This window comes from Nerophis ophidion, linkage group LG18 (assembly GCF_033978795.1).
Source record: "Nerophis ophidion isolate RoL-2023_Sa linkage group LG18, RoL_Noph_v1.0, whole genome shotgun sequence".
NCBI classification, from domain to species: domain Eukaryota; kingdom Metazoa; phylum Chordata; class Actinopteri; order Syngnathiformes; family Syngnathidae; genus Nerophis; species Nerophis ophidion.
Genome location: NC_084628.1, coordinates 10,146,410 through 10,174,186, shown reverse-complemented (window position 1 = coordinate 10,174,186; position 27,777 = coordinate 10,146,410). Strand labels below are relative to the sequence as shown.

The 27,777-nt window shown below is 39.9% G+C and overlaps 1 protein-coding gene and 1 long non-coding RNA gene across 4 annotated transcripts in view; both read right to left on the bottom strand.

Annotated features, from left to right (window-relative positions):
* Positions 1-5,463, bottom strand: part of LOC133537353 (uncharacterized) — a 25,197-nt gene extending 19,734 nt beyond the window's left edge. Inside the window, exons 1-2 of the long non-coding RNA XR_009802672.1 lie at positions 5,127-5,463; positions 4,794-4,844 (exon numbers count right to left, since the gene is read on the bottom strand). This is a non-coding gene — a long non-coding RNA (uncharacterized LOC133537353). The remainder of the gene's footprint in view (positions 1-4,793; positions 4,845-5,126) is intronic.
* A 6,828-nt stretch (positions 5,464-12,291) lies between these two features.
* The window catches only part of st3gal4 (ST3 beta-galactoside alpha-2,3-sialyltransferase 4), a 94,055-nt gene continuing 78,569 nt past the window's right edge, over positions 12,292-27,777 (bottom strand). For 2 of the 3 annotated variants that reach the window (XM_061878734.1, XM_061878735.1), the window contains 3 exons: positions 27,623-27,760; positions 13,798-13,950; positions 12,292-13,715 (listed from right to left, as the gene is read on the bottom strand). In XM_061878734.1, the coding sequence (XP_061734718.1) occupies positions 13,626-13,715; positions 13,798-13,950; positions 27,623-27,760 (381 nt within the window). In that variant the 3' untranslated portion in view covers positions 12,292-13,625. The remainder of the gene's footprint in view (positions 13,716-13,797; positions 13,951-27,622; positions 27,761-27,777) is intronic. The other variant, XM_061878736.1, reaches the window with a different exon arrangement.

Genomic DNA, 27,777 nt, shown 5'->3' with positions numbered 1-27,777 from the left:
TGAACTCACAACCTACCGATCTCAGGGCTGACACTCTAACCTCTAGGCCACTGAGTATATGAGTACAATATGAGCGGTAGAGCTCGGTTGGTAGAGTGGCCGTGCCAGCAACTTGAGGGTTCCAGGTTCGATCCCCGCTTCTGCCATCCTAGTTACTGCCGTTGTGTCCTTGGGCAAGACACTTTACCCACCTGCTCCCAGTGCCTCCCACACTGGTTTATATGTAAAAATTAGATATTGGGTTTCACGATGTAAAGCGCTTTGAATCACTAGAGAAAAAGCGCTATATAAATATAATTCACTTCAATATATCAAATAAGTAATTTAAATAGGATAGTAATATTTAACAGAACATTATTTAGGAGCGTGCAATAAAAATGTTCCCCTTCTGATACGAGTATTGACCGATACGGATATTATTCCGATGTGATATGATTCGTGTTGCTTTTATGATTTTGCAGCGTGGAGCGTTAGAAAAGTTTTGATGGAGTGAAATAACTTTGAGAACAAACACTAACATTATGACAGACTTATGCTTTTGAAATGGAGTGGTCTTTGTTTTTGGGCGACCCCTAGTGGTCAAAATAATTCATTAAATTAATAAGCAAATGATGCAGGATTCCGAACGATGCGGACACGTTTGTTACTGGATACTTTCTAATACATTTCTGCCTTGGGGACGTTGTATCCGTACGTGATATGCGAGGATAAATATTTGATCCTTGTTTGTATCGACATGTCATATTTAAGACTGAAAAATTGTTCGGTTAACAACACCAATTACATATGCCTAGCTTGTGTGCTATTGTGTGCTTAGTTGTTGTGTAGCTGCTTGATGTTAACTGGCTGTCCAGCATTACACGGCAGGACTGCTTGTATCAGGGACTTTAGATGACACTTCGAATAATGTTATACAGGTGCATCTATAAAAATGTGAATAATCCATACATTTTCTACCGCTTATTCCCTTTGAGGTCGCTGGTGCCTATCTCAGCTACAATTAGTCGGAAGGTGGGGTACACCCTGGACAAGTCGCCACCTCATCGCAGGGCCAACACAGATAGACAGACAACATTCACACTCACATTCACACACTAGGGCCAATTTAGTGTTGCCAATCAACCTATCCCCAGGTGCATGTCTTAGGAAGTGGGAGGACGCCGGAGTACCCGGAGGGAACCCATGCTGTTGTAATATGTGGCTTGGCATTCCCTTGCTGAAATAAGCAGGGGCGTCCATGAAAAAGAGGTTGCTTGAATGGCAACATATGTTGCTCCAAAACCTGTATGTACCTTTCAGCATAAATGGTGCCTTCACAGATGTGTAAGTTACCCATGCCTTGGCCACTAATGCACCCCCATACCATCACACATGCTGGCTTTTGAACTTTGCGCCTATAACAATCCGGATGGTTCTTTTCCTCTTTGTTCCGGAGGACACGACATCCACAGTTTCCAAAAACAATTTGAAACTTGGACTCATCAGACCATAGAACACTTTTACACTTTGCATCAGTCCATCTTAGATGAGCTCGGGCCCCGTTTCTGGGTGTTGTTGATAAATGGATTTCGCTTTGCATAGTAGAGTTTTAACTTGCACTAACAGATGTAGCGACAAACTGTAGTTACTGACAGTGGTTTTTTGAAGTGTTCCTGAGCCCATGTGGTGATATCCTTTACACACTATCATCGCTTTTTGACGCAGTACCGCCTGAGGGATCGAAGGTAATGGGCTTTCAATGTTGGCAATGATTTCTCCAGATTCTCTGAACATTTTGATGATATTACGGAACATAGATGGTGAAATCCCTAAATTGCTCTTAAACTGGTCGACAATTTGCTCACGCATTTGTCGACAAAGTGGTGACCCCTCACCCCATCCTTGTTTGTGAATGACTGAGCATTTCACCGAAGCTTTTTTTTTATACTCAATCATGGCACCCACCTGTTCCCAATTAGCCCGCTCACCTGTGGGATGTTTCAAATAAGCGTTTGATGAGCATTCCTCTGCTCTCTCCGTCTTTTTTGCCACTTGTGCCAGCTTTTTTGAAACATGTTGCAGGCATCAAATTCCAAATGAGCTAAAATTTGCACAAACAATAAGTTTGCCTGTTCAAACTTTAAGTATCTTGTCTTTGCAGTTTATTCAATTGATGTAAATTGAAAAGGATTTGCAAGTCATTGTATTCTGTTTTTATTTACAATTTACACAATGTGCCAACTTCACTTGTTTTTGGGGTTCTGTAATATTACATTATTGTACTTCTCATACAATACTGGACATATATTGTAAAAATAAATGGTGTCTAATCAGCCGCCAGACAAGTCTCAGTCTGAATTGAACCCTCGGAGTAGAATTGTGTGCACAAAATATGTGTTTGCCAAATTATAGCAGCTATAAGTGTGTTTATGAACAATAATAAGTTTCCCGGTGCAAGCGGCGCTAGCCTTTAAACGAGCTGACTTGGCTGACCTTTGCAGCAAACACACTCAGCATATATAAGGTTGAGGATGACGCTGCCGACGATTTTGGGGAATTTAAGGAAACAAGGAAAGTAAAAGCGAAGAAATGATATTCAGGTTTTGCCTGGCCTCCTTGAAACTTGTCCTACTGGCAACATTGGGGGTGTGATGGTGAGAGCACCTGTCTCATCCGGGACAGATGTCCTCTCTTTAGGTGGTCCTGCTACATCCTGGACCACATAATACCATCCACTTGTTTATCAGTAGTCCTTTTCCACTCATATCATTTTTCATGATTTGCTATTAAACCATAGTAATGCTTTGTGTGTTTCTTTTACAAACCCCGTTTCCATATGAGTTGGGAAATTGTGTCAGATGTAAATATAAACGGAATACAATGATTTGCAAATCCTTTTCAACCCATATTCAATTGAATGCACTACAAAGACAAGATATTTGATGTTCAAACTAATAAACTTGTTTTTTATTTTTGCAAATAATAATTAACTTAGAATTTCATGGCTGCAACACGTGCCAAAGTAGTTGGGAAAGGGCATGTTCACCACTGTGTTACATCACCTTCTCTTTTAACAACACTCAATAAACGTTTGGGAACTGAGGAAACTAATTGTTGAAGCTTTGAAAGTGGAATTCTTTCCCATTCTTGTTTTATGTAGAGCTTCAGTCGTTCAACAGTCCGGGGTCTCCGCTGTCGTATTTTACGCTTCATAATGCGGCACACATTTTCCATGGGAGACAGGTCTGGACTGCAGGCAGGCCAGTAAAGTACCTGCACTCTTTTTTTTTACGAAGCCACGCTGTTGTAACACATGCTGTATGTGGCTTAGCATTGTCTTGCTGAAATAAGCAGGGGCGTCCATGAAAAAGACGGCGCTTAGATGGCAGCATATGTTGTTCCAAAACCTGTATGTACCTTTCAGCATTAATGGTGCCTTTACAAATGTGTAAGTTACCCAAGCCTTGGGCACAAATGCACCCCCAAACCTTTACACATGCTTGCGTTGATTACTGTCTGGATAGTTCGTTTCCCCTTTGGTCCGGATGACACGATGTCGAATATTTCAAAAAACAATTTGAAATGTGGCCTCGTCAGACCACAGATCACTTTTCCACTTTGCATCAGTCCATCTTAGATTATCTCGGGCCCAGAGAAGCCGGCGGCGTTTCTGGATGTTGTTGATAAATGGCTTTCGCTTTGCATAGTAGAGCTTTAACTTGCACTTACAGATGTAGCGACGAACTGTATTTAGTGAAAGTGGTTTTCTGAAGTGTTCCTGAGACCATGTGGTGATATCCTTTCGAGATTGATGTCGGTTTTTGATACAGTGCCGTCTGAGGGATCGAAGGTCACGGTCATTCAATGTTGGTTTCCGGCCATGCCGCTTACGTGGAGTGATTTCTCCAGATTCTCTGAACCTTTTGATGATATTATGGACCGTAGATGTTGAAATCCCTAAATTTCTTGCAATTGCACTTTGAGAAACGTTGTTTTTAAACCGTTTGACTATTTGCTCATGCAGTTGTGGACAAAGGGGTGTACCTCGCCCCATCTTTTCTTGTGAAAGACTGAGCATTTTTGGGGAAGCTGTTTTTATACCCAATCATGGCACCCACCTGATCCCAATTAGCCTGCACACCTGTGGGATGTTCCAAATAAGTATTTGATGAGCATTCCTCAACTTTATCAGTATTTTTTGCAACCTTTCCCAACTTCTTTATCACGTGTCGCTGGCATCAAATTCTAAAGTTAATGATTATTTGCAAAAAAAAAAAAAAAATGTTTATCAGTTTGAACATCAAATATGTTGTCTTTGTAGCATATTCAACTGAATATGGGTTGAAAATGATTTGCAAATCATGGTATTCCGTTTATATTTACATCTAACACAATTTCCCAACTCATATGGAAACGGGGTTTGTATTCCCTTATTCATTTGTTAAACAAAATGATTGCGTTCATATATTGCTCTAATTAATAAATGAACCAATCGTGCTTGGATTACTATTACTATGGGCGGCATAGCTCGGTTGGTAGAGCGGCCGTGTCAGCAACTTGAGGGTTGCAGGTTCGATTCCTGCTTCCGCCATCCTAGTCACTGCCGCTGTGTCCTTGGGCAAGACACTTTACCCACCTGCTCCCAGTGCCACCCACACTGGTTTAAATTTAACTTAGATATTGGGTTTCACTATGTAAAGCGCTTTGAGTCACTAGAGAAAAGCGCTATATAAATATAATTCACTTCACTATTCACAATGTGTTTACTTCCTTATAATTACAGTGCATATTAATCAACATTTCTGTCGACATACCTGAGTTGGCCAAACTGCTGTTTCCCACCTGCACGGGTGATAAAAGTCACCCTAGAAAAAACAAAAGACATATTTATTGTACATAAAAATAGAGCAATCACAATACATGACTAAAAAGTACAATTAATATTCGTATATGATTTATATTTTTGGTTTCATCGGGTTGTTGTAAATTCCTTGCGCCTTGACTGACATTTGTATTAATATCGTCTTATTTGTAGTTAATATATATAATATATATATATATGTTCAGGAATTTGCTGACACGGCTTGATTCAATGTATTATGACATTACAACATTTAATCTAGAAAGAAAAAAAAAAACGATATTACCAAATGTGTGATTATTGAAGTCACGGTGCTTAGATCTGACATCTGTGCCTCAAATTACTGCCAAGATGAGGCATGTCATGTCAGTCACGTGCTGTTTCCTTGGCAACGTGGGGCATGGACAGGGAGAAATAACAATAAAAAAACAACAACTTAAGAAATAGTACACAAGTATAAAAAGTATAAAAAACAACAACAACAAAAAACTAGCAGCTCAGCAGGAATTTTAATGGGAAGACAGGACTACTTTTAATTTTTACTGTAAAATTCTGCCAACTGAGCAGCCCTTTTTTCCACTGTTAAATCTACCCTCTTTTTTCACAGTCTACACTACTCGTTATAACGCGACACATATTGGGGGGGGGGGTTTACAAGTCCCTAAGTGCAAATATTCCTGTATGGCCACCACTACTGATTGTCACCACTAGAGGGCAGTATTTATGTAATTTACTGTATATACTGCTGATTATGCAAAACCAACTTTTCCCACCTGTTGGTTCCCCTTTTTTGTATACTTGAGATCTTTTTTTAGTTCCAAAAATGTGCAATCGAACCATGGAGGCATGGCAGAGATATTTATAAAACAATTTTGTCTTCCTTTATACTTCCTCTAAACGAGCCTTTCGGGAATTGCGTCGTCATGCCATGTTTTTCACACCGATGATGTCAGTGGATTAGGCATATATGGTAGAAATGTACCCAAAGTGCTTTGGGCTAGTCGGCCATTGTAGTCTATGCTGTAGTCCGGTGGTCCCCAACCTCCGATTGGTACCGGGTCGAAGAAGAATTATTTATTAATTTATTTTTTATTTTTTTATTAAATCAACATAAAAAACACAAGATACACTTACAATTAGTGCACCAACCAACAATACCTCCCTTTTTCATGACAAAAACCTCCCTTTACATGACAAAGGAAAAGAAAAAAAAAAAAAAAAAATATATATATATATATATATATATATATATATATATATATATATATATATTTTTTTTTTAAAGAACCTTTGCCCCCCCCTCCTCCGCCGGGCCGCAGGACAAATTATCAAGCGTTGACCAGTCCGCAGCTACAAAAAGGTTGGGGACCACTGCTGTAGTCAATAAAGTTCTGTCTTTTTCTTCTATCCCAGGGGTCGGGAACCTTTCTGGTTGAGAGAGCCATGAAAGCCAAATATTTTAAAATGTATTTCCATGACAGCCTTATATTATTTTTTTTAACACTGAATACAACTAAATGCGTGCATTTTTAAGTAATGTCAACATTTTTTGAGTACAATAACTGTCATATTCTTTTTAATAACATTTTTATTCTGAAGCTAACCAATAATAAATAGAATACTTCTTACTATTAATGCACCTTTTTGAACAGATGCGTTAGAAAACGAATGGATGGATTAAAATGCAGGAGAATGTTTTGTATTTTGAACATTATTTTTAACTCCGATTACCAGTGGAAATATTAATTTCTTATCGTGTTAAGCAATGTCAGCTAAGATTAATCAGAGAGCCAGATGCATCCATCAAAAGAGCCACATCTGGGTCCAGAGCCATAGGTTCCCTACCCCTGCTCTATCCTTGTGTTGTGGGGCAGACTGGCTCGTGCATGCACATGCCTCCGCCGCTGTTGCTATTTTTAACACAAAAGTAGCGCATAGTTGGAACTTATATCTGTCGGTAGTTTCGCTACGGAAGTGCTGAAAACTAAGATGGCGCTGTCGAAGTGGAGGCACGTAAATAAGATCGTCCACAAAGTGGCACAACCTTAAAGGCCGAATGAAACTCACCACGCAGTCTGATAGTTTATATATCAATGATGAAATATTAACATTGCAACACATGCCAATACGGCCGGTTTAGTTTACTAAATTACAATTTTAAATTTCCCGCGGAGTTTCTTGTTGAAAACGTCGCGGAATGATGACGCGTGTTTGTGACGTTTCGAGTTGGAGGGGACATATCAGCGCAGCACCATTACACCATTACACAGTATTCTGGATATCTGTGTTGCTGAATCTTTTGCAATTTGTTCAATTCATAATGGAGACGTCAAAGTAGAAATATGGATGTGGGAAGCTTTTAGCCTTTAGCCACACAAACACACGGTGTTTCCTTGTTTAAAATTCCCGAAGATGAAGCTTTACTATGGATCAGAGCGGTCAAGCAAACATGGATCCCGACCACTTGTCAACCGGCAGGTTTCGGTGAGAAAATTGTGGTAAAAAGTCGCCTCTTACCGGAGATCAGCGGAACTTCTGTCGGGACTAATTCCCTCAGAGACTGCCGTCAAGACACCCGTGGACACACCCCTCCGACTATCAGGTACTATAAATCTCACTAAAACACTAGCAAAACAATAGAAAGATAAGGGATTTCCCAGAATGATCCTAGTAAATGTGTCTAAAAACATCTGAATTGCTCACAATGCAATCGCCTTTTTTTTTTTAAACTTTATTTTATTTTATTTTTTTTTCTAGTCCTTTGCTATCAATATCCTCAGCCACAAATCTTTCATCCTCGCTCAAATTAATGGGGAAATTCTCGTTTTCTCGGTCCGAATAGCTCTTTTTGTTGGAGGCTCCTATTAAAAACAATGTGAGGATGTGAGGAGCCTTCACACGGGTGACGTCATCGTCTGCGACTTCCGGTAGAGGCCAGGCTTTTTTATTAGCGACCAAAAGTTGCGAACTTTATCGTCGATGTTCTCTACTAAATCCTTTCAGCAAAAATATGGCAATATCGCGAAATGATCAAGTATGACACATAGAATGGACCTGCTATCCCCGTTTAAATAAGAAAATCTCATATCAGTAGGCCTTTAAAGCGCACAATGGCTGACGTAGCATTGTACAGCAAGACCGTTCTGGTTCGAGATGTTTACCTTGTGCATATGTGATAAAATAATACATTATTAAAGCATTGGATTATATTCCAAAAATCATGCACCTGGGGATAAGGTTGATTGGCAACATTAAAGTTGGCCCAAGTGTGTGAATGTGAGTGCTGTCTGTCTATCTGTGTTGGCGACTTGTCCAGGGTATACCCCGCCTTCTGCCCGAATGCAGCTGAGATAGGTTCCAGCACCCCCGCGACCTCGAACGGGACAAGCAGTAGAAAATGGATGGATGGATTTTATTCGCCTATATTTAGAGATGTAGCCATATACATTTAGTTTTTTCTCAGATAGTCATTAAGTAATAGACACTACTTTACATTGACTTCACCTGCAAAATAAATAAACATTTATGTGAGATATTATTAATATTAGAATAGAATATATCTTTATTGTCATTGTACAACATAATTGTAAGCAAAAATAATTTATTGCAAATTCATAACACATAAAAATATATATTATATATATGTATATCCATCCATCCATCCATTTCCTACCGCTTATTCCCTTTCAGGGTCACGGGGGGCGCTGGCGCCTATCTCAGCCACAATCGGGCGGAAGGCGGCGTACACCCTGGACAAGTCGCCACCTCATCACAGGGCCAACACAGATAGACAGACAACATTCATCATTTATTATTAGATTTTTTCAAAACATTGTTTTACCATTATATTTTATGTAAAATAATATCACTGTATTATTTGTATTTATCACCAGGATTATGTATATTTTACAAAATTATATCCAACATTTTAGTATTAACAATACCAAAAATATATTAACGATAATGTAATATTGAATTAAAAGTGATAATATGCTCTATATCAATATGAACAGTCGACCCCAAAAGGGCCAAGCGGTAGAAAAATGGATGGACGGATGGGTGGGATTTGCACCGTAGTTTACTATTTGTTAACCAGCAGTCTAAGTTTTAAAATTTAAATTATGATAGCAAATGGTAAATATGCTCACAAAAATATTTGCAGTTTGGGTAATTAGTATTAAACTCAATATTTTATATAAACCTGTGCGAATGTCTTTATATTACCATGAATTGATTAACGTGGACCCCGACTTAAACAAGTTGAAAAACTTATTGGGGTGTTACCATTTAGTGGTCAATTGTACGGAATATGTACTGTACTGTGCAATCTACTAATAAAAGTATCAATCAATCAATCAAAAATTAGTACTTTGCAGAGGTGTGGACTCGAGTCACATGACTTGGACTCGAGTCATGAATTTGACGACTTTAGACTTGACTTGACAAAATGTAAAAAGACTTGCAACTCCACTTAGACTTTAACATCAATGACTTGTGACTTGACTTGGACTTGAGCCTTTTGACTTGACATGACTTGCTACTTTCCCCAAAACCCAACAATTAAAAAGTTATTCAGGAGCGCTCCGTATCTTCCATTGTGTACACGTGTCTGTCAACATGTGTGCGATGACAGCCTGTGCGCTACCTGTCAGTACAACAGCCAATCAAATTACATCCACGTTGTTTTCGTCACACAGCATTCATCCAATCAAATTGCAGGAAAACCAACACAGAAGAGCTCTTAAACAAAGCGCCAGTGAGGAAAAGTTATGCCAAAAATAGTTTTGTTCGGGTATTAAAACAACGACTTGGTCAACAAATAACGAATTAGCGTATGCAAACATGCGGTTGGAAGATTACAGACGGGGACGCAACAACTTCCAACTTCGTTCGACATTTGAAGTTGCACAAAGACGGGTAAGTTTTGAATTTAAGCTAACGTTTATCGGCTGAGAAACATAACTTTTATTTGTTGTGTAGTTAAATGAGTGAGACTGTAAACTCACTGCTAACGTTAGAACCATAGACATCTTATAAGTAGACGCAGCATCGAGCGCTACTGCCGCTGACGAGACGCGGGGCCGCCATCTTGGAGTGGTGATCCACTCCACTCAGTGCAATTCTTTTGTTAGGAGCAATGAACTGTCAATGCATTTTATCTCACTGAATACCACTGATTTTCACACGCTTTTTTTCACACGTGTAACTATGATAAAGGACACATGTTTTGGCGTGTTCATAGTTTGCTTAACAATAATAGAATATTCTTATATGCTATAAGTGACCAGACGTCCAAGATCAAAACTGTCCCAGAGAAGGGGGAAAAAACAGTCAGCTATTTTTAAATTGAAGAAACAGTATGATTAGGTTATATATACATGTGTGTATCCTACATTTACAATGTATGAATATACTAGATTTCTATATATCTTACGGACCAATAGACTTTATCTCTGTTGCTGCAACAGCAGAGAGTTTTTTTTGTCTTCAATAAATCAATCAATCAATGTTTACTTATATAGCCCTAAATCACTAGTGTCTCAAAGGGCTGCACAAACCACTACGACATCCTCGGTAGGCCCACATAAGGGCAAGGAAAACTCACACCCAGTGGGACGTCGGTGACAATGATGACTATGAGAACCTTGGAGAGGAGGAAAGCAATGGATGTCGAGCGGGTCTAACATGATACTGTGAAAGTTCAATCCATAATGGATCCAACACAGTCGCGAGAGTCCAGTCCAAAGCGGATCCAACACAGCAGCGAGAGTGCCGTTCACAGCGGAGCCAGCAGGAAACCATCCCAAGCGGAGGCGGATCAGCAGCGCAGAGATGTCCCCAGCCGATACACAGGCGAGCAGTACATGGCCACCGGATCGGACCGGACCCCCTCCACAAGGGAGAGTGGGACATAGGAGAAAAGAAAAGAAACGGCAGATCAACTGGTCGAAAAAGGGAGTCTATTTAAAGGCTAGAGTATACAAATGAGTTTTAAGGTGAGACTTAAATGCTTCTACTGAGGTGGCATCTCGAACTGTTACTGGGAGGGCATTCCGAAATGAAAACGCTCTATAGCCCGCAGACTTTTTTTGGGCTTTGGGAATCACTAATAAGCCGCAGTCCTTTGAACGCAGATTTCTTGCCGGGACATATGGTACAATACAATCGGCAAGATAGGATGGAGCTAGACCGTGTAGTATTTTATACGTAAGTAGTAAAACCTTAAAGTCACATCTTAAGTGCACAGGAAGCCAGTATTGACATTTTCTATTACATTCTTCCCGTAAACGATCATGTTTACAGTGATTGTTTTATATGTATTTTTCATGTATGTTTCTTTGGATAAAAGTGTCTGCCAAATACTTAAACATATATAAACACTTGAAAGTCTTTGTATCAGCTAAAGCCACCAATCTGTTTCACTGGATTCAGAATAAAACCAAATTATGTCCAACCCAACAAAGTTAGTATTTGAATATTGTTACTTGAGGACTTATTCCTGGTTACAATTATACTATTAAGAGAGTACTGTCTTATATTTTGCCTAAAATGATGAATGCATCATAATCAGTGGTGGCTGATGAATTTTGTTTTAGGTGGGGCTGAAAGTTTGTAAACCAAATACCTGTAGGAGGGGTCATCCTCCTCCAGAAGATTTCTTCGTGATTTTCACATACAAATATTGAAGATCTTTGCTGCTTCACAACTCTGATAATATTCTTTTGACAAAATACAACCAATAGTATGTTAATGTTAAATCTTACTTGTGAAAAGTAATCCCCCGGTTCCTATTTTCAACAGTCCGCTCATTTAAGCAGGAAAACGCTGAACACCAGCCCGGCATCTTTGTTTTCTACCTCTCAACTGTCAGTTTAGGCTGCTCTCCAGCTCCTCATTACCACTACAAGATGGCGGCCAAATTGCTCGCGTCACAGCAGCCAATGCTGGGTTTACTTACAGTATAATATGTCTTTGGTTATAACGTCATTGCAAACACTACAATCTGTTGCGTCCGCTGCAGTTCGCCACCTTATTCATACTTTTTGTCAAGTAAGCAGAGCTGCATGAGGTACCTACACATAATGTTACTTTAGTGAATGTATCACACACAGTAACGTAACGTTAGACGGCGGTCAGGAGCACCGCGTATTTTAGCCACCTACAAAAAGACAAACATAGTCAAATAAAGGTCAGTTAAAATGTATACTATATTAAGAATATGTGTACAAATTCCATAGGGCCCTGACATCTAAAAAGTACAACTCTGTTCATTGTTATGTTCATGTATTTATGGTTTTCATGTGTACGCACACTTTAAAACACATACAGTTTGAGATGAGATCAATGAGATAAGGTAAAAACAGGATGGAAACTGCAGTGGAACTAGTTCCAATGCAATATGCCATGGAAATACAATGATAACACTTTTGTGCAAATAATTACAGTTGCACTTGTTTTTTCAAATGTGTTTATTCTGTAAAGGAAGGAGTTACATGTTTAAAATAACTGGTTAATAGTGCTATTATGAAGTGCAATGTCAGCACTATTTTCTTTTATAATAAATACATACAGCGTTTTAAAAGCATACACAATCTGTGTAAATATATTAGTCTGTGGTTAAAAGGACTTGAAATGACTCGAAACTCAAAATGCAGGACTTGGGACTTGACTTGAGACTTTTCAGTTTTGACTTGCACTCGACTCGAGACTTGACTCGGACTTGAGTGCAAAGACTTGAGACTTGTGATTTGCAAAACAATGACTTGGTCCCACCTCTGGTATTTTGTCAAGTTTTATTGTCCATTAAAAAAACAAACGCCTCCTCAGCGCGTGGGGGATATAGTGACATCCAGTGGCAACATTGAGAACTACACCATCACTAATTACTGTGTTACGTTATGCATAGACAATAAAGCAGAAATAATATTAATAACCACTGGTGTTTATCTGTATACATGCAACTTCAAAATAGAGGTATTTTACGTAAAATATCCTTCCATTTAATAAAAATATCACTATATTTTTTATTAGAAAAAATATATATTTTTATATATTATATTAGTACCATCAATTTAATAATTGTATATTAAATTAGGTAAACCTGCAAAAAAATTTAGATCATTCATTGTTAATGCAATGAATGACTGCATCAATAGTAGTTTTTTTTATATTACTGTTTAATCTATATATTTAATTAAAAGTTACTCCATTATGTGCAACATTGTTTTTCATATTACAATAAATTGCCCAACTTCAAATTGCACTTAGATTGAGTGCCATCTAGCGGCCTACCATGGTATGACCGACAAATGCCACCAGTTTCACTTTATGTACAAAAAACTTTTTTTTTAATAAAAAAAAAAGAAAAGAAAAAAAGTACTTCATTCTGTGCAATAAAAATATCCAGTGGTACCAGTATCACTGATATCGCTTTTGAAAAAAAAAAAAAAAAAAAAAAATCAATAAATTAAAAATTAGAAAAGTAATTTACAAGTCAATATTTCCAGTCCAAGAAACATGTTTTGTGTTGCGTGATTTTAGTAGTTAGAAAGTGATTAAATTCTGATATGAACAAATATAAACATGAATAGGAGATCATGTGGAATCATCGCTAAATTGCTGTCGGAATGACCAAAAGTCTATGGATTGATGCAAAAAGTGTTCAATCGTGTGTAAAAAAAAAATAAAATAGTGCAGCACATTGCTTTGAAAGTTTTTTTTTTTTTTAAGTTCCTTTTTGCTTGGAAGATCACATGACCTCAATTTGAAGTGTGGAAAACCTGGATCATGAATGCGGGTGCAAGTACAAGATGGCACCAGAGTCCTCCAGTCTTTTTAAGGCTTCCGCTTCATTATTGAGGTCATGGTGAGAGTGCTACAGATACAAAAAAAAAAGAAAAAATAGAAATAGCCGTTAAAAAGGCGCGTGTATCCCTTTCCGAGCTGCCTCTCCTTACCTTCATGGACTTCATGGTGTCATAGCCGTAGTAATGAATGGGGTGATTGATGCTTTTGGAGATGGGGTAGCCAAAACCTGCTATGTGGACCACGTCGCAGTAGTTGAGAGCGACGAAGACGGCGAGGATGCCCGTGGTGGGATGTGCCGAGTTCTAGGGGAAACAAAGAGTGGCACCTGTAAAGCTGAAGATTACAAGAGAATTTAACATAAAATCTTAACGGAATTTAACCTCGATGAATGAACGCCTCTATTTGCGACATTTTCAGTCTACGAACCTTTAGATGGACTCAAATAAGCCTCTGTCTTGGCGTACGAACGCCTCATTCATTTTGTGTGCCACTGGACACCCTGTGAGGCGGGGTCTCCTACATTCCATCCTGTTTACGTACAAACCCCGTTTCCATATGAGTTGGGAAATTGTGTTAGATGTAAATATAAACGGAATACAATGATTTGCAAATCCTTTTCAACCCATATTCAGTTGAATATACTACAAATACAAGATATTTGATGTTCAAACTCATGAACTTTATTCTTTTTTTGCAAATAATAATTAACTTAGAATTTCATGGCTGCAACAGGTGACAAAGTAGTTGGGAAAGGGCATGTTCACCACTGTGTTACATCACCTTTTCTTTTAACAACACTCAATAAACGTTTGGGAATTGAGGACACTAATTGTTGAAGCTTTGAAAGTGGAATTCTTTCTCATTCTTGTTTTATGTAGAGCTTCAGTCGTTCAACAGTCCGGGGTTTCCGCTGTCGTATTTTACGCTTCAAAATGCGCCACACATTTTCCATGGAAGACAGGTCTGGACTGCAGGCGGGCCAGGAAAGTACCCGCACTCTTTAGCAGGGGGTGTATATTGTAGTGTCCGGGAAGAGTAAGAGCTGCAAGGGGTCCTGGGTATTTGTTCTGTTGTGTGACGGAGCGAAATGTCTTTGTCATTCTTGTTTGGTGTGGGTTCACAGAGTGGTGCATATTTGTAACAGTGTTAAAGTTGTTTATATGGCCACCCTCAGTGTGACCTGTATGGCTGTTGACCATTCAGTTATGTTATGTGACTCCATAATCTAGAGGACGCTAAAGGCGCCCCTAATATTGTTGTCCGGGTAGAAATCAGGAGAATTTCAAGAGAATGGTTGCCCCGGGAAAATCAGGAGGGTTGGCAAGTATGGTGCACGCATTGACAGTTTTATATATATATATATATATATAAAAATAAGGACTTTTGTCGAAGCTTGGGGCACTCTGCTTCACTATATAAATTTTGCAAACCATGCCCAAGTGTGTGAATGTGAGTGTGAATGTTGTCTGTCTATCTGTGTTGGCCCTGCGATGAGGTGGCGACTTGTCCAGGGTGTACCCTGCCTTCCGCCCGATTGTAGCTAAGATAGGCGCCAGCGCCCCCCGTGACCCCGAAAGGGAATAAGCGGTAGGAAATGGATGGATGGATGTTCAACAACCAATTACGACTGTTAATCGAGGTTATACTATGTTAGCACAATACTCCATAATATGTGATAATAATCCATTCATCCATACATCCATTTTCTACTGCTTGTCCCTTTCGGGGTAGCGGGTGGTGCTGGAGCCTATCTCAGCTGCATTCGGGTGGAAAGTGGAGTACACCCTGGACAAGTCGCCACCTCATCGCAGGGCCAACACAGATAGACAGACAACATTCACACTCACATTCACACACTAGGGCCAATTTAGTGTTGCCAATCAACCTATCCCCAGGTGCATGTCTTTGGAGGTGGGAGGAAGCCGGAGTACCCGGAGGGAACTCACGCGGTCACGGGGAGAACATGCAAACTCCACACAGAAAGATCCTGAGCCCGGGATTGAACTTAGGACCTTCGTATTGTGAGGCAGATGCACTAACCCTTATACCACCGTGCTGCCTATGGGGTTGGTAATTGCTTCTAAATGCCAGAGACACACAATAAATGTCCAAAGTTATTGTGTGTGGAAGTCATTGTGGTATAAGAGGTGCAGAACGCCATTGGGCCACTAGAGGGTGATAGAGGTCAACAGTCCTTGTGCTACTTTTCTCACTTGCAACTGCTTACACTTGAGATTGAGACAGCTGGGTGTATTTCAATCCAAATAATCTATTAAAATAAAACTATTACTACTAAATAAAGCTTTACAAAATATTGCTAAAAAGAAGCAGGCAGACATCAATGTTCCACCTGAGAGAACTGTCTCATAAGTGGAAGCAGCACAACAACACAATCGGCGTGGCGCAGTGGAAGAGTGGCCGTGCGCAACCCGAGGGTCCCTGGTTCAAATCCCACCTAGTACCAACCTCGTCACGTCCGTTGTGTCCTGAGCAAGACACTTCACCCTTGCTCCTGATGGGTGCTGGTTGGCGCCTTGCATGGCAGCTCCCTCCATCAGTGTGTGAATGTGTGTGTGAATGGGTAAATGTGGAAGTAGTGTCAAAGCGCTTTGAGTACCTTGAAGGTAGAAAAGCGCTATACAAGTACAACCCATTTATGTTCCTCATTTATGTGTTTTATCATTCTGGTCATTGGCGTTAGGCCTATAAGTAGACCGTTTTTGTACTGCCTGATCAAAGTCAAAACACACAACTCACACTGTAAACATCTCAAACAATCCACAAGACACAGGTTGACAAAAAGGCAAGAGAACAAACTAGTGATCTGATCCCAAAGTTCGATTAGGAAGTCTTTGCAGCAGCCACTTTCTTAAAGGATATGGTGAAAGTGTCTCATGAAACCGCAAGCCCGTGAAAAAAAAAAAAGAGGCTATAGCATGGGTGGAGAGTGGGTATATAAATAGGCCATTAAAAAAAGAAAAAGGACAAAAAGTTGCTTCAAATTGTAACGGAAATATTTGAAAAACTATCCAAAGATGCTGGAGAAAACTATGGTTCATGTTGTACTGTGCCAAACGCATTCAAAGTGTGTAAAACTGTGATGTTGCCATGGAAACGTGTGTCAATGACCAACGAACAAGGAAATTCGACTAAATTGTTCAGGGGGCCACATTTCCTGAAAGCTACAGACCGGAGGGCCGAACTTCTGCCTTCACAATTAGTCTTAGTTTGTGTTTTCTGGAGAATCGTCGTCCTCTCTAGCAGACATTTGATTTTAATGTTTTTATTTGGTCAGTTTCAGGAGCGCTCTGCTGTTTTTTAAGGCCCTTCTGCAAAAAAGGTGAGTCTCTCACAAGTAGAATGGAGCCTGGGGGGGTACTTGAAGGTATGCCAAGGGGTACGTGAGATTTTTTTTCAAATATTCTAAAAAATAGCAACAATTCAAAAATCCTTTATAAATATACAAACCCCGTTTCCATATGAGTTGGGAAATTGTGATGGATGTAAATATAAACAGAATACAATGATTTGCAAATCATTTTCAACCCATATTCAGTTAAATATGATACAAAGACAACATATTTGATGTTCAAACTGATAAATATTTTTGCAAATAATCATTAACTTTAGAATTTGATGCCAGCAACACGTGACAAAGAAGTTGGGAAAGGTGGCGATAAATACTGATAAAGTTGAGGAATGCTCATCAAACACTTATATGGAACATCCCACAGGTGTGCAGGCTAATTGGGAACAGGTGGGTGCCATGATTGGGTATAAAAGCAGCTTCCATGAAATGCTAAGTCATTCACAAACAAGGATGGGGCGAGGGTCACCAATTTGTAAGCAAATTGTCGAACAGTTTTAGAACAACATTTCTCAACGAGCTATTGCAAGGAATTTAGGGATTTTACCATCTATGGTCCGTAATATCATCAAAAGGTTCAAAGAATCTGGAGAAATCACTGCACGTAAGCGATGATATTACGGACTTTTGATCCCTCAGGTGGTACTGCATCAACAAACCGACATCAGTGTGTAAAGGATATCACCACACGGGCTCAGGAACACTTCATAAAACCACTGACAGTAACTACAGTTGGTCGTTACATCTGTAAGTGCAAGTTAAAACTCTACTATGCAAAGCCAAACCCATTTATCAACAATAGAGAGTAACGCAGCCGGCTTTGCTGGGCCCGAGCTCATCTATGATGGTCTGATGCAAAGTGGAAAGGTGTTCTGTGGTCTGACGAGTCCACATTTCAAATTATATTTGGAAACCGTGGACGTGGTGTCCTCCGGAACAAAGAGGAAAAAAACCATCCGGATTGTTATAGGCGCGAAGTTCAAAAGCCAGCATCTGTGATGGTATGGGGGTGTATTAGTGCCCAAGGCATGGGTAACTTACACATCTGTGAAGGCAACGTTAATACTGAATGGTCCATACAGGTTTTGGAACAACATATGTTGTCATCCAAGCAACGTTATCATGGACACCCCTGCTTATTTCAGCAAAACAATGCCAGGCCACGTGTTACAACAGCGTGGCTTCGTATTAAAAGAGTGCGGGTACTTTCCTGGCCCGCCTGCAGTCCAGACCTGTCTCCCATCAAAAACGTTGTGGTTGCATTATGAAGCGTGAAATACGACAGGGGAGACCCCGGACTGTGGAATGACTGAAGCTCTACATAAAACAAGAATGGGAAAGAATTCCACTTTCAAAGCTTCAACAATTAGTTTCCTCAGTTTCCAAACGTTTATTGAGTGTTGATAAAAGAAAATGTGATGTAACACAGTGGTGAACATGCCCTTTCACCACTACTTGGTCACCTATTGCAGCCATGAAATTCTAAGTTAATTATTATTTGCAATAAAAAATAAAGTTTATTATCAACTATTGTGTCTTGTGCATTCAACTGAATATGGGTTGAAAATGATTTGCAAATCATTGTATTCCGTTTATATTTACATCTAACACAATTTCCCAACTCTTATGGAAACGGGGTTTGTAATTTAAAAGTTTAAATTAAAGTGTTGCTTGCAAGGTGTCAAAGTCAATCCAAGGATCTACTGATGTGTTTACAGTGGTCCAAAATGATTGTCTCCCAAGTTCTGAACTGAACCTGGTGGACTTGGCTCCCTGGTTGCCAGTTGAATAGCCCTGCCATGGGCCATGAAATGAAACTTAGAGCTAAGCGAGTCATTCAAAAAAATGGGTGGTGAATTGTAGCTACTGTTCTTTTCGATTTGTCGTCACTTCTTATGGTTGACTGAACAGTCTTGTACTGAGCAGCCAGGACACAAAGTTACACAAAAGCAGCCATGTTGCTAACAAAGACAAATGGTTACTGTATTAATAATAATCAAATATTACTATTATTATCATCATCATTATTTTTATACAATCAGAACACAAATATATCATCATCATTTTTGTCTTGTATCATTGTTGACTACGCCATATTGTACTGAGCAGCCAGGACTTCCTGCTATGTTAGCTACGTAACATACTGTTCAGTACAATATGGTACATCCATTCATTTTCTACCGCTTGTCCCTTTTGGGGTCGCGGGGGGAGCTGGAGCCTATCTCAGCTGCATTCGGGCGGAAGGCGGATTACACCCTGGACAAGTCACCACCTCATAGCAGGGCCAACACAGATAGACGGACAACATTCACACACTAGGGACTATTTGGTGTTGCCAAGCAATATGGTACAAGGAAATAATAATAATATTAAATACCAGTTCTTTGGGACATAACTCGTCCTATTGCTAGTTAAAAGCAAGGTGTGTTTGTTTGTGTTTACAGGTATATGTGTAACATGGTTATAGTAGTTATCCAGCCATCCATTTTCTACCGCTAATTCCCTTTTTGGGGTCGCGGGGGGCGCTGGCGCCTATCTCAGCTACAGTCGGGCGGAAGGCAGGGTACACCCTGGACAAGTCGCCACCTCATCGCAGGGCCAACACAGATAGACAGACAACATTCACACTCACATTCACACACTAGGGCCAATTTAGTGTTGCCAATCAACCTATCCCCAGGTGCATGTCTTTGGAAGTGGGAGGAAGCCGGAGTACCCGGAGGGAACCCACGCATTCACGGGGAGAACATGCAAACTCCACACAGAAAGATCCCGAGCCTGGATTTGAACCCAGGATTGCAGGACCTTCGTATTGTGAGGCAGACGCACTAACCCCTCTTCCACCGTGAAGCCATTTTATAGTAGTTATTTACATTGTATTTCCTTTTTACTCTTATTCATTGTATCTATGTACAATTATGCTCCTATATTAGTATAAGTGGTCTCTTTAAAGCAGGGGTCTCAGACACGCGGCCTGCGAGATGTTATTTTCCGGCCCCCACCTTAATATGAAAGTTTAATGTTAGTGCGGCCCACAAGTTTTATATGAATGGCGCTTGACAGCGTTGTTATTTGGGTCCAAAATGGCTCTTTCAACGTTCTGGGTTGCCTAACCCTGCGATAGTGGAAAAGCGGCAAATGAGTGAATGCGACAGAGACGTTGCCATGGAGACAAGGGTTTTCTTACGTGCCTGGTTGCAGTCACACCGCGACACCTGTCCGTCAGTAATAACAGTCCTCGATAACCTGGCCCAATTCAAATCGTTGTTTTTTTATTGTTTAATTTGCATTGCCTCACACGATGAACACTACATATATTTCTATATGACGCCGGATAACAATCCAGGAGCTGTCAATTTTTGCGCTCGCTATCCCGGTACTTTCTATTATCCGCCGACCGCCGTGTTGCTGTAGTAAGGAAAAGCGGAACGACACACATTGCGGAACTAACATTATTCTCCGTGCATTGGCTAAATACAAATATATTCCACAAACCCAAACATGTCTTTTTCAAAGCCTGCAGTGAAGAGAAGAGTTGATGATGAGCAAAGACAATTCCAGGAGCACAGGGGCACCCCGACGTGTCTTATTTGCACAGAGAAAGTTGCCGTGCACAAGGAATACAATTTGAAACGTCATTATACAACTAGACATGCTGAGGAGAATGCAACATTTTTTTTAAGAAATCTTTTCTTGCGGCCCAGACTCTGTGTCCAGTGGCCCTCAGGTAAATTGAGTTTGAGACCCCTGCTTTAAATATATTCATTCTATATTTTCTTATTATATTTTATGGCTTTTGTATTGTTTATTATATGTTTTCCTCTTTTCTCGTGCTTTTGAATGTCCTTTTTATCGTTTCTTCTCAAAACTGACAGAAGGGTGGCAGTTTTTCTTGCTCCTTTTCTTTATTTAGTCATCTCTTAATTATTGTTTTATCATTCTTTTTTTTGTGTGTTATCTGTGTTGTGATTATTTTAATCCAAAATTCCTCTCACACTTTTTTTGTGCATGCAAAGGGCAAACGCTTGTGGCTCCTTGATTGTCATTTACTTCTGTTATTTATTTATTATGTTCTATGTTAAATAGTGGTCATGTTAAAAACCAAGAATAAACACGTTTAAAAAAACTTAACTATTGTGAACAGATAATTTCCTTTGGGGATCAATAAAGTTTGTCTAAGTCAGGTCAACAATAGAAAATTAATAAAAAATCTAATAATAAAGTACCCACTTATTTCTAACAGATTCCCTAAGTTGGCTTATGCAATTTGGCTTTGTGTTGCTTGGTTCTTTTGCTACAAACACCTACGTCCTGGCTGCTCAGTACAATATGGCAAAATAAACAAAAAGTTTGTTCAAAGGTGCTACTTTTCCACACTTTTTTCAGTTACAATTTACAATATTATTTTTGGAATAGATGATTAGAAATGTGTGTAGTCACAATCGTTTTGATAAAAATTTAAACATAAAAACAAGTTCCATCCATCCATCTTCTACCGCTTGTCCCTTTTGTGTCGCGGGGGGTGCTGTAGCCTATCTCAGCTGCATTCGGGCGGAAGGCGGCGTACACCCTGGACAAGTCGCCACCTCATCGTAGGGCCAACAGACAGACCCACAGAACATAAAGACGCGGCCACTTTAGTGCTTTCATTATAACCCACAAAAAGAAGCAGCAACAACAGAAAATAAAGGAGATAAATATAAGTTGAGAAATATTTACGAAGAGCACTGTTTACCGAAAAGAACAGTTTGCTTTAAACAAGGTCTACAAAGAAAATAACCACCTTTTTTTATCATTATTTTTTATCGTATTGTTAAAATACGTCCACATGATAATGTGACCTGCATTTAAGTATCAGGAGTGGTCAGCATCCAGTAACTGCATGCACCTTAAAATGTTACATGTACACAATTAACTCATCAGTGCAGTTTGCTATCTATTACTAATACAACATTGCTGCCATATACTTATTAAGAATTGTGGTCATTTTTCCTTTCCACTATCTCATGCATTCCAAATCAGTATTAAAATGAAAACAAGAGAGTTAAAAGTAGCTTTACTCCAAATATTGCCTGCTTCCAATTAATGGCTGTCATCATTTAGACTTAGGTTAATAACCGCTCCAGCTTTTATTAATAGAGCCTTTGTGGCTGAACACCACAGATGATGTTGCTTCTCTTTAAACAACAAACTTGTACTGCTCTCTATTATGACTTAACGATCTTAATTTTGTTACGTAACTTGTTATACATCAAAAAGCTCCAGTGCATCCAAATCAGCGCAGCGAGAGTGCGCAAGCGTGATCATATCACACTCATCCTTAAATCACTCCACTGGCTTCCTATCCCTAAGTAAGATTTTCATTGCACGGCAAACTGTCTGTTTAACTGTGCATATGACAATAAACAATCTTCAATCTTGAATTGCATCCCGGACCCAATTCAATATTAACCTTCTAACTCAGGGGTCCCCAAACTTTTTGACCCGGGGGCCGCATTGGGTTAAAATAATCTATTTATATATATATATATATATTTGGAAAATGCATTTTTAGTTGGGGTGTAACGGTACGTGTATTTCAGGGGCGCTCACACTTTTTCTGCAGGCGAGCTACTTTTCAATTGACCAAGTCGAGGAGATCTACCTCATTGCTATTTATAATTTATATTTATTTATTTATGAAAGAGACATTTTTGTTAACAAGTTAATGGTGTTTAATGATAATACAAGCATGTTTAACACACATAGATTCCTTTCTTTCATGAAGACAAGAGTATAAGTTGGTGTATTTGATTCTGATGACTTGCATTGATTGGAATTAGACAGTGGTGCTGATAACGTCCGCATTTTCAAATGGAGGAAAAAAAAAGTCCTCCTTTCTGTCCAATACCACATGAAAGTGGTTGGATTTGGCATCTCATTTGTCCAACTTGCATACTCGTTTTTAAACACTTTGTTATGAGAGTAGCATATGTGTGTGGCCCTTTAATGTCTGGCAGCAGGTGAGTGACGTCAGTGACTGTGCGGGTGGGCAAGCAAGTGAGAAAGCGGTCACTGAGGGCGGGGGAGAAATATATTGGCATCCAACTCCGTAGCTTGCTAGCTTGAGCACGCTAGCTTTCTGAGACTCTTATTTTGTTAGCACAGGCAGGATGAAACAGGTCTTTTATGGTGAAGACAGGAACTGTGCAGTCGGTCTTTAGAGTTTTGACAGTAGGTACGGAGTCTCTAGAAATAAAATGTGTTTCTCTGCGTCCGCCCTGTTAGTGATTTTTTTCTTAAATATGAGCTCGCAGCAGCCAGCGTCATCTCACAAGATCCTCGGGTGCCGAGAATGTCAAACAACTGACGAAAGTGAAGTCTTGGTATGATTGATGATTGCTCATTTTTATGTCTATTTTTTAATGCCTGGCTTGAGATCGACTGACACACCCTCCGAGATCGACCAGTCAATCGTGATCGACGTAATGGGCACCCCTGGTGTATTTGTATTGATCCGTTTCGGTATGGGGGTTTCGGTTCGGTACAGGGCTGTACCGAACAAGTTTCTAACCTAAAGTCTTAACAAGCTGCTTTGCTTCTTCTGCCTCTGCATTGTCCCACCCACACAACCATCTGATTGGTTACATACAAGCGATAACAGCCACTCGGCAGTGTGTATTCAGAGCGCATGTAGCCAATGCTTCACGGTCGAGCAGATAAGTGTGTAGCAGCGTACTCTCCCCAAATTATAATAAATACCTCCCAGTAGTCAATTACTACTAACATCACTATGAGCCCGTTGACGTTGTAGAAACTTAAAGGCCTACTGAAATGAGATTTTCTTATTTAAACGGGGATAGCAGGTCCATTCTATGTGTCATACTTGATCATTTCGCGATATTGCCATATATATGCTGAAAGGATTTAGTAGAGAACATCGACGATAAAGTTCACAACTTTTTGTCGCTAATAAAAAAGCCTTGCCTGTACCGGAAGTAGGGAACGATGTGCGCGTGACGTCACGGGTTGCAGAGTTCCCCACATCCTCACATTGTTTACAATCATGGCCACCAGCAGCAAGAGCAATTCAGACCAAAAAAGCGACGATTTCCCCATTAATTTGAGCGAGGATGAAAGATTCGTGGATGAGGAAAGTTAGAGTGAAGGACTAGAAAAAAATAAATGAAAAGGCGACGGCAGTGGGAGCGATTCAGATGTTATTAGACACATTTACTAGGATAATTCTGGAAAATCCCTTATCTGCTTATTGTGTTACTAGTGTTTTAGTGAGATTATAAAGTCATACCTGAAAGTCGGAAGGGTGTGGTGACCGCCAGTGTCTCTGATGGAAGCCATGGAGGAGGCAAGAAAGTCACAGCTGCCTCTTTGACAGACAGCTGCAGGAGGACGCAAGCTCTGCTCATTTCTCCGATAAGAGCTGACTGATTACTACAATTTTCTTACCGAAACCTGCCGGTTGACATGTGGTAGAGAAATATGTTCGCTTGACCGCTATGTTCCATATTAAAGCTTCACAACAAACAAAGAAACACCAGCTGTGTTTGGGTTGCTAAAGGCAGCTGCAATACACCACTTTCCACCAACAGCATTCTTCTTTAAAGTCTCCATTATTAATTGAACAAATTGCAAAAGATTCAGCAACGCAGATGTCCAAATTACTGTGTAATTATGCGATTAAAGCAGACGACTATCCCAGCACCGTGAGTGGTGCTGGGATAAAATCTCCGCTCCAACCAATAACGTCACAAGCACGCGTCAGCATAAGCGTTATCATTCCGCGACGTTTTCAACAGGAAACCTCGCGGGAATTTTAAATTGCAGTTTAGTAAACTAAACTGGCCGTATTGGCATGTGTTGCAATGTTAATATTTCATCATTGATATATAAACTATCAGACTGCGTGGTCGGTAGTAGTGGGTTTCAGAAGGCCTTTAAACTGCAGCTCAGCTCGCTTGCAGTCCTAGCTTGAGGTGAAGGCTAATTAGCTTTTAGCGTAACGTTAGCTCATTTTGCTTTGTGTGTGTGTTTGTTAGGGGCGGCAAAGCCCTATCTGTCTGTTATTTCACTTGAACTCCATGGTGTTCAGGGATGAATAGTCTCTCCTATTGCTATTGTACTATTTTTTCAGCCATAGTTATATTAATCATTAGTAATGTAGCAGCCTAGTTTTGAATGGCAGGGTCCCCAAATGCTGTAATAAATTCAGCATGATGAGTTGACTTGAAACGATTTAATGTTGCACTTTTTATATGTAGAAGAAAAGTTTTGTCATTATATTTAATCTGAGCAACATGTTGAGGCAGTTTAATGTGGATCAACATGGGCAGAATTATTATAGTGTTCACAATGTTAGAAGGATAAAGCCATTGTTTACAAATTTGGTAAATAAATAACCAAAAAATTTATATTTTGTTGTCTTCTTTCTGTACCGAAAATGAACCGAAACGTGACCTCTAAACCGAGGTACGTACCGAACTAAAAATTTTGTGTACCGTTACACCCCTACCTCCTACAGAAACGTGGACCCCGACTTAAACAAGTTGAAAAACTTATTCAAGTGTTACCATTTAGTGGTCAATTGTACGGAATATAGGCTTCACGGTGGCAGAGGGGTTAGTGCGTCTGCCTCACAATACAAAGGTCCTGCAGTCTTGGGTTCAATCCCAGGCTCGGGATCTTTCTTCGTGGAGTTTGCATGTTCTCCCCGTGAATACGTGGGTTCCCTCCAGGTACTCCGGCTTCCTACAACCTCCAAAGACATGCACCTAGGGATAGGTTGATTGGCAACACTAAAATTGGCCCTAGTGTGTGAATGTGAGTGTGAATGTTGTCTGTCTATCTGTGTTGGTATTGCGATTAGGTGGCAACTTGTCCAGGGTGTGCCCCGCCTTCCGCCCAAATGTAGCTGAGATAGGCGCTGTCACGCCAAATTTCTTCTCCCTACAAAAACCTTCCCCCCCCATTTACTTCCGGGGTCATGATTAACACAGACGTTTTGTTAACGCTATATTATAAAAATACAGACGTTTTGTTAACGCTATATTATAAAAATATAACGCTATATTATAAAAATACAGACGTTTTGTTAACGCTATATTATAAAAATATAACGCTATATTATCAAAATATAACGCTATATTATAAAAATACAGACGTTTTGTTAACGCTATATTATAAAAATATAACGCTATATTATAAAAATATAACGCTATATTATAAAAATACAGACGTTTTGTTAACGCTATATTATAAAGAATATTAAAAAACAATTTACAAACACAAGCTATGGGATGACATAATAGGAAACATGACCCCGGAAGTAAATGTGTCATCCCATAGCTTGTGTTTGTAAATTGTTTTTTAATTTTTTTTATAATATAGTGTTAACAAAACGTCTGTATTTTTATAATATAGCGTTATATTTTTATAATATAGCGTTAATAAAACGTCTGTATTTTTATAAAATAGCGTTATATTTTTATAATATAGCGTTAATAAAACATCTGTATTTTTATAATATAGCGTTATATTTTTATAATATGGCGTTAACAAAACGTCTGTATTAATCATGACCCCGGAAGTAAATGGGGGGGGGGGAAGGTTTTTGTAGGGGGGAAAAAATTTGGCGTGACAGCGCCAGCGCCCCCCGCCACCCCAAAAGGGAATAAGCGGTAGAAATGGATGGATGGATGGATGTACGGAATATGTACTGTACTGTGCAATCTACTGATACAAGTTTCAATCAATCAAACATTATCAAAACAACAAATATATTTTTCCCTCTATCTTTTTCCATTTTTGAAAAAGCTCCAGGGAGCCACTGGAGCGGTGCCAAAGAGCCGCATGCGGCTCAAGAGCCGTGGGTTGCTGACCCCTGCTCTAAAGTAACGATACCCTTGAGTACAATTTGTGGCTATTCTACCCACCTCTGCCAAGCACACAAGCACCAATGACATTCTAGAGGTCATCAAGAGGCGAGAAAAAAAAAGAAAGTGTTTCTAAGCCAGAGAGGGCGAGAAGCGGTCCAAGTTTTCAAGTGAAAACAGATCAATGGCTCGCTGTAAAAAATGTCATGTTTTCTCCTTGTCACAATGCTTCAGAGTTTCCTTAGTGATTTCTTTGTTTCCTGAAAGAACAACCAGTCTTGCACAAGACTAATAAGCTGTCCCCTTCTTTCAAAACAAAATGAGCTTATGGTATTCCTGGCTTTCCGTCCAAAAACCAATTATTTTCTAAGAGATATGTAGCCTTAAAAACATGAGGGTCTTTATCTTGTAACGAAATGACAAGCAGAGCTGTATCTGCCTCATAATCAGCAGTAATTGCCCCCCCCTCCCACGAAAGACTATTAACCAAGTAGAGTGTTTATCAGTCAAGGAGTCATGGCTGGTCGGTGCATATCCAGCCAGCCTTGTTAGCATTCGAGTGGGAGGCGGGGAAAGGGGGCCGAAGGGGGGGAGAGAACGGGAACAAACAACACAAATGATTCCCAGCAGGAGAAACGGCGTTTATAAATTCCGGCCGGTTACAGTTAATTGCAACCATGGTTTCACTTCGCCCGCCTGCAGCTTGTCGACGAAAAAGAAGAAGATGAGCTCCCTCACCTGGTTTTTCTTGGGGTTCAGGGGGATCCGTAGCAGCTTCTCCGCCGTCTGGTGCAAAAAGTGCGGGTCGAGCACTCGGATTTGACCCACGTCACCGAGCCAGATTTGGGGAGGAGGCTTCCAGAAGCCTTTCCTGACCTAGGGGTGTAAACAAA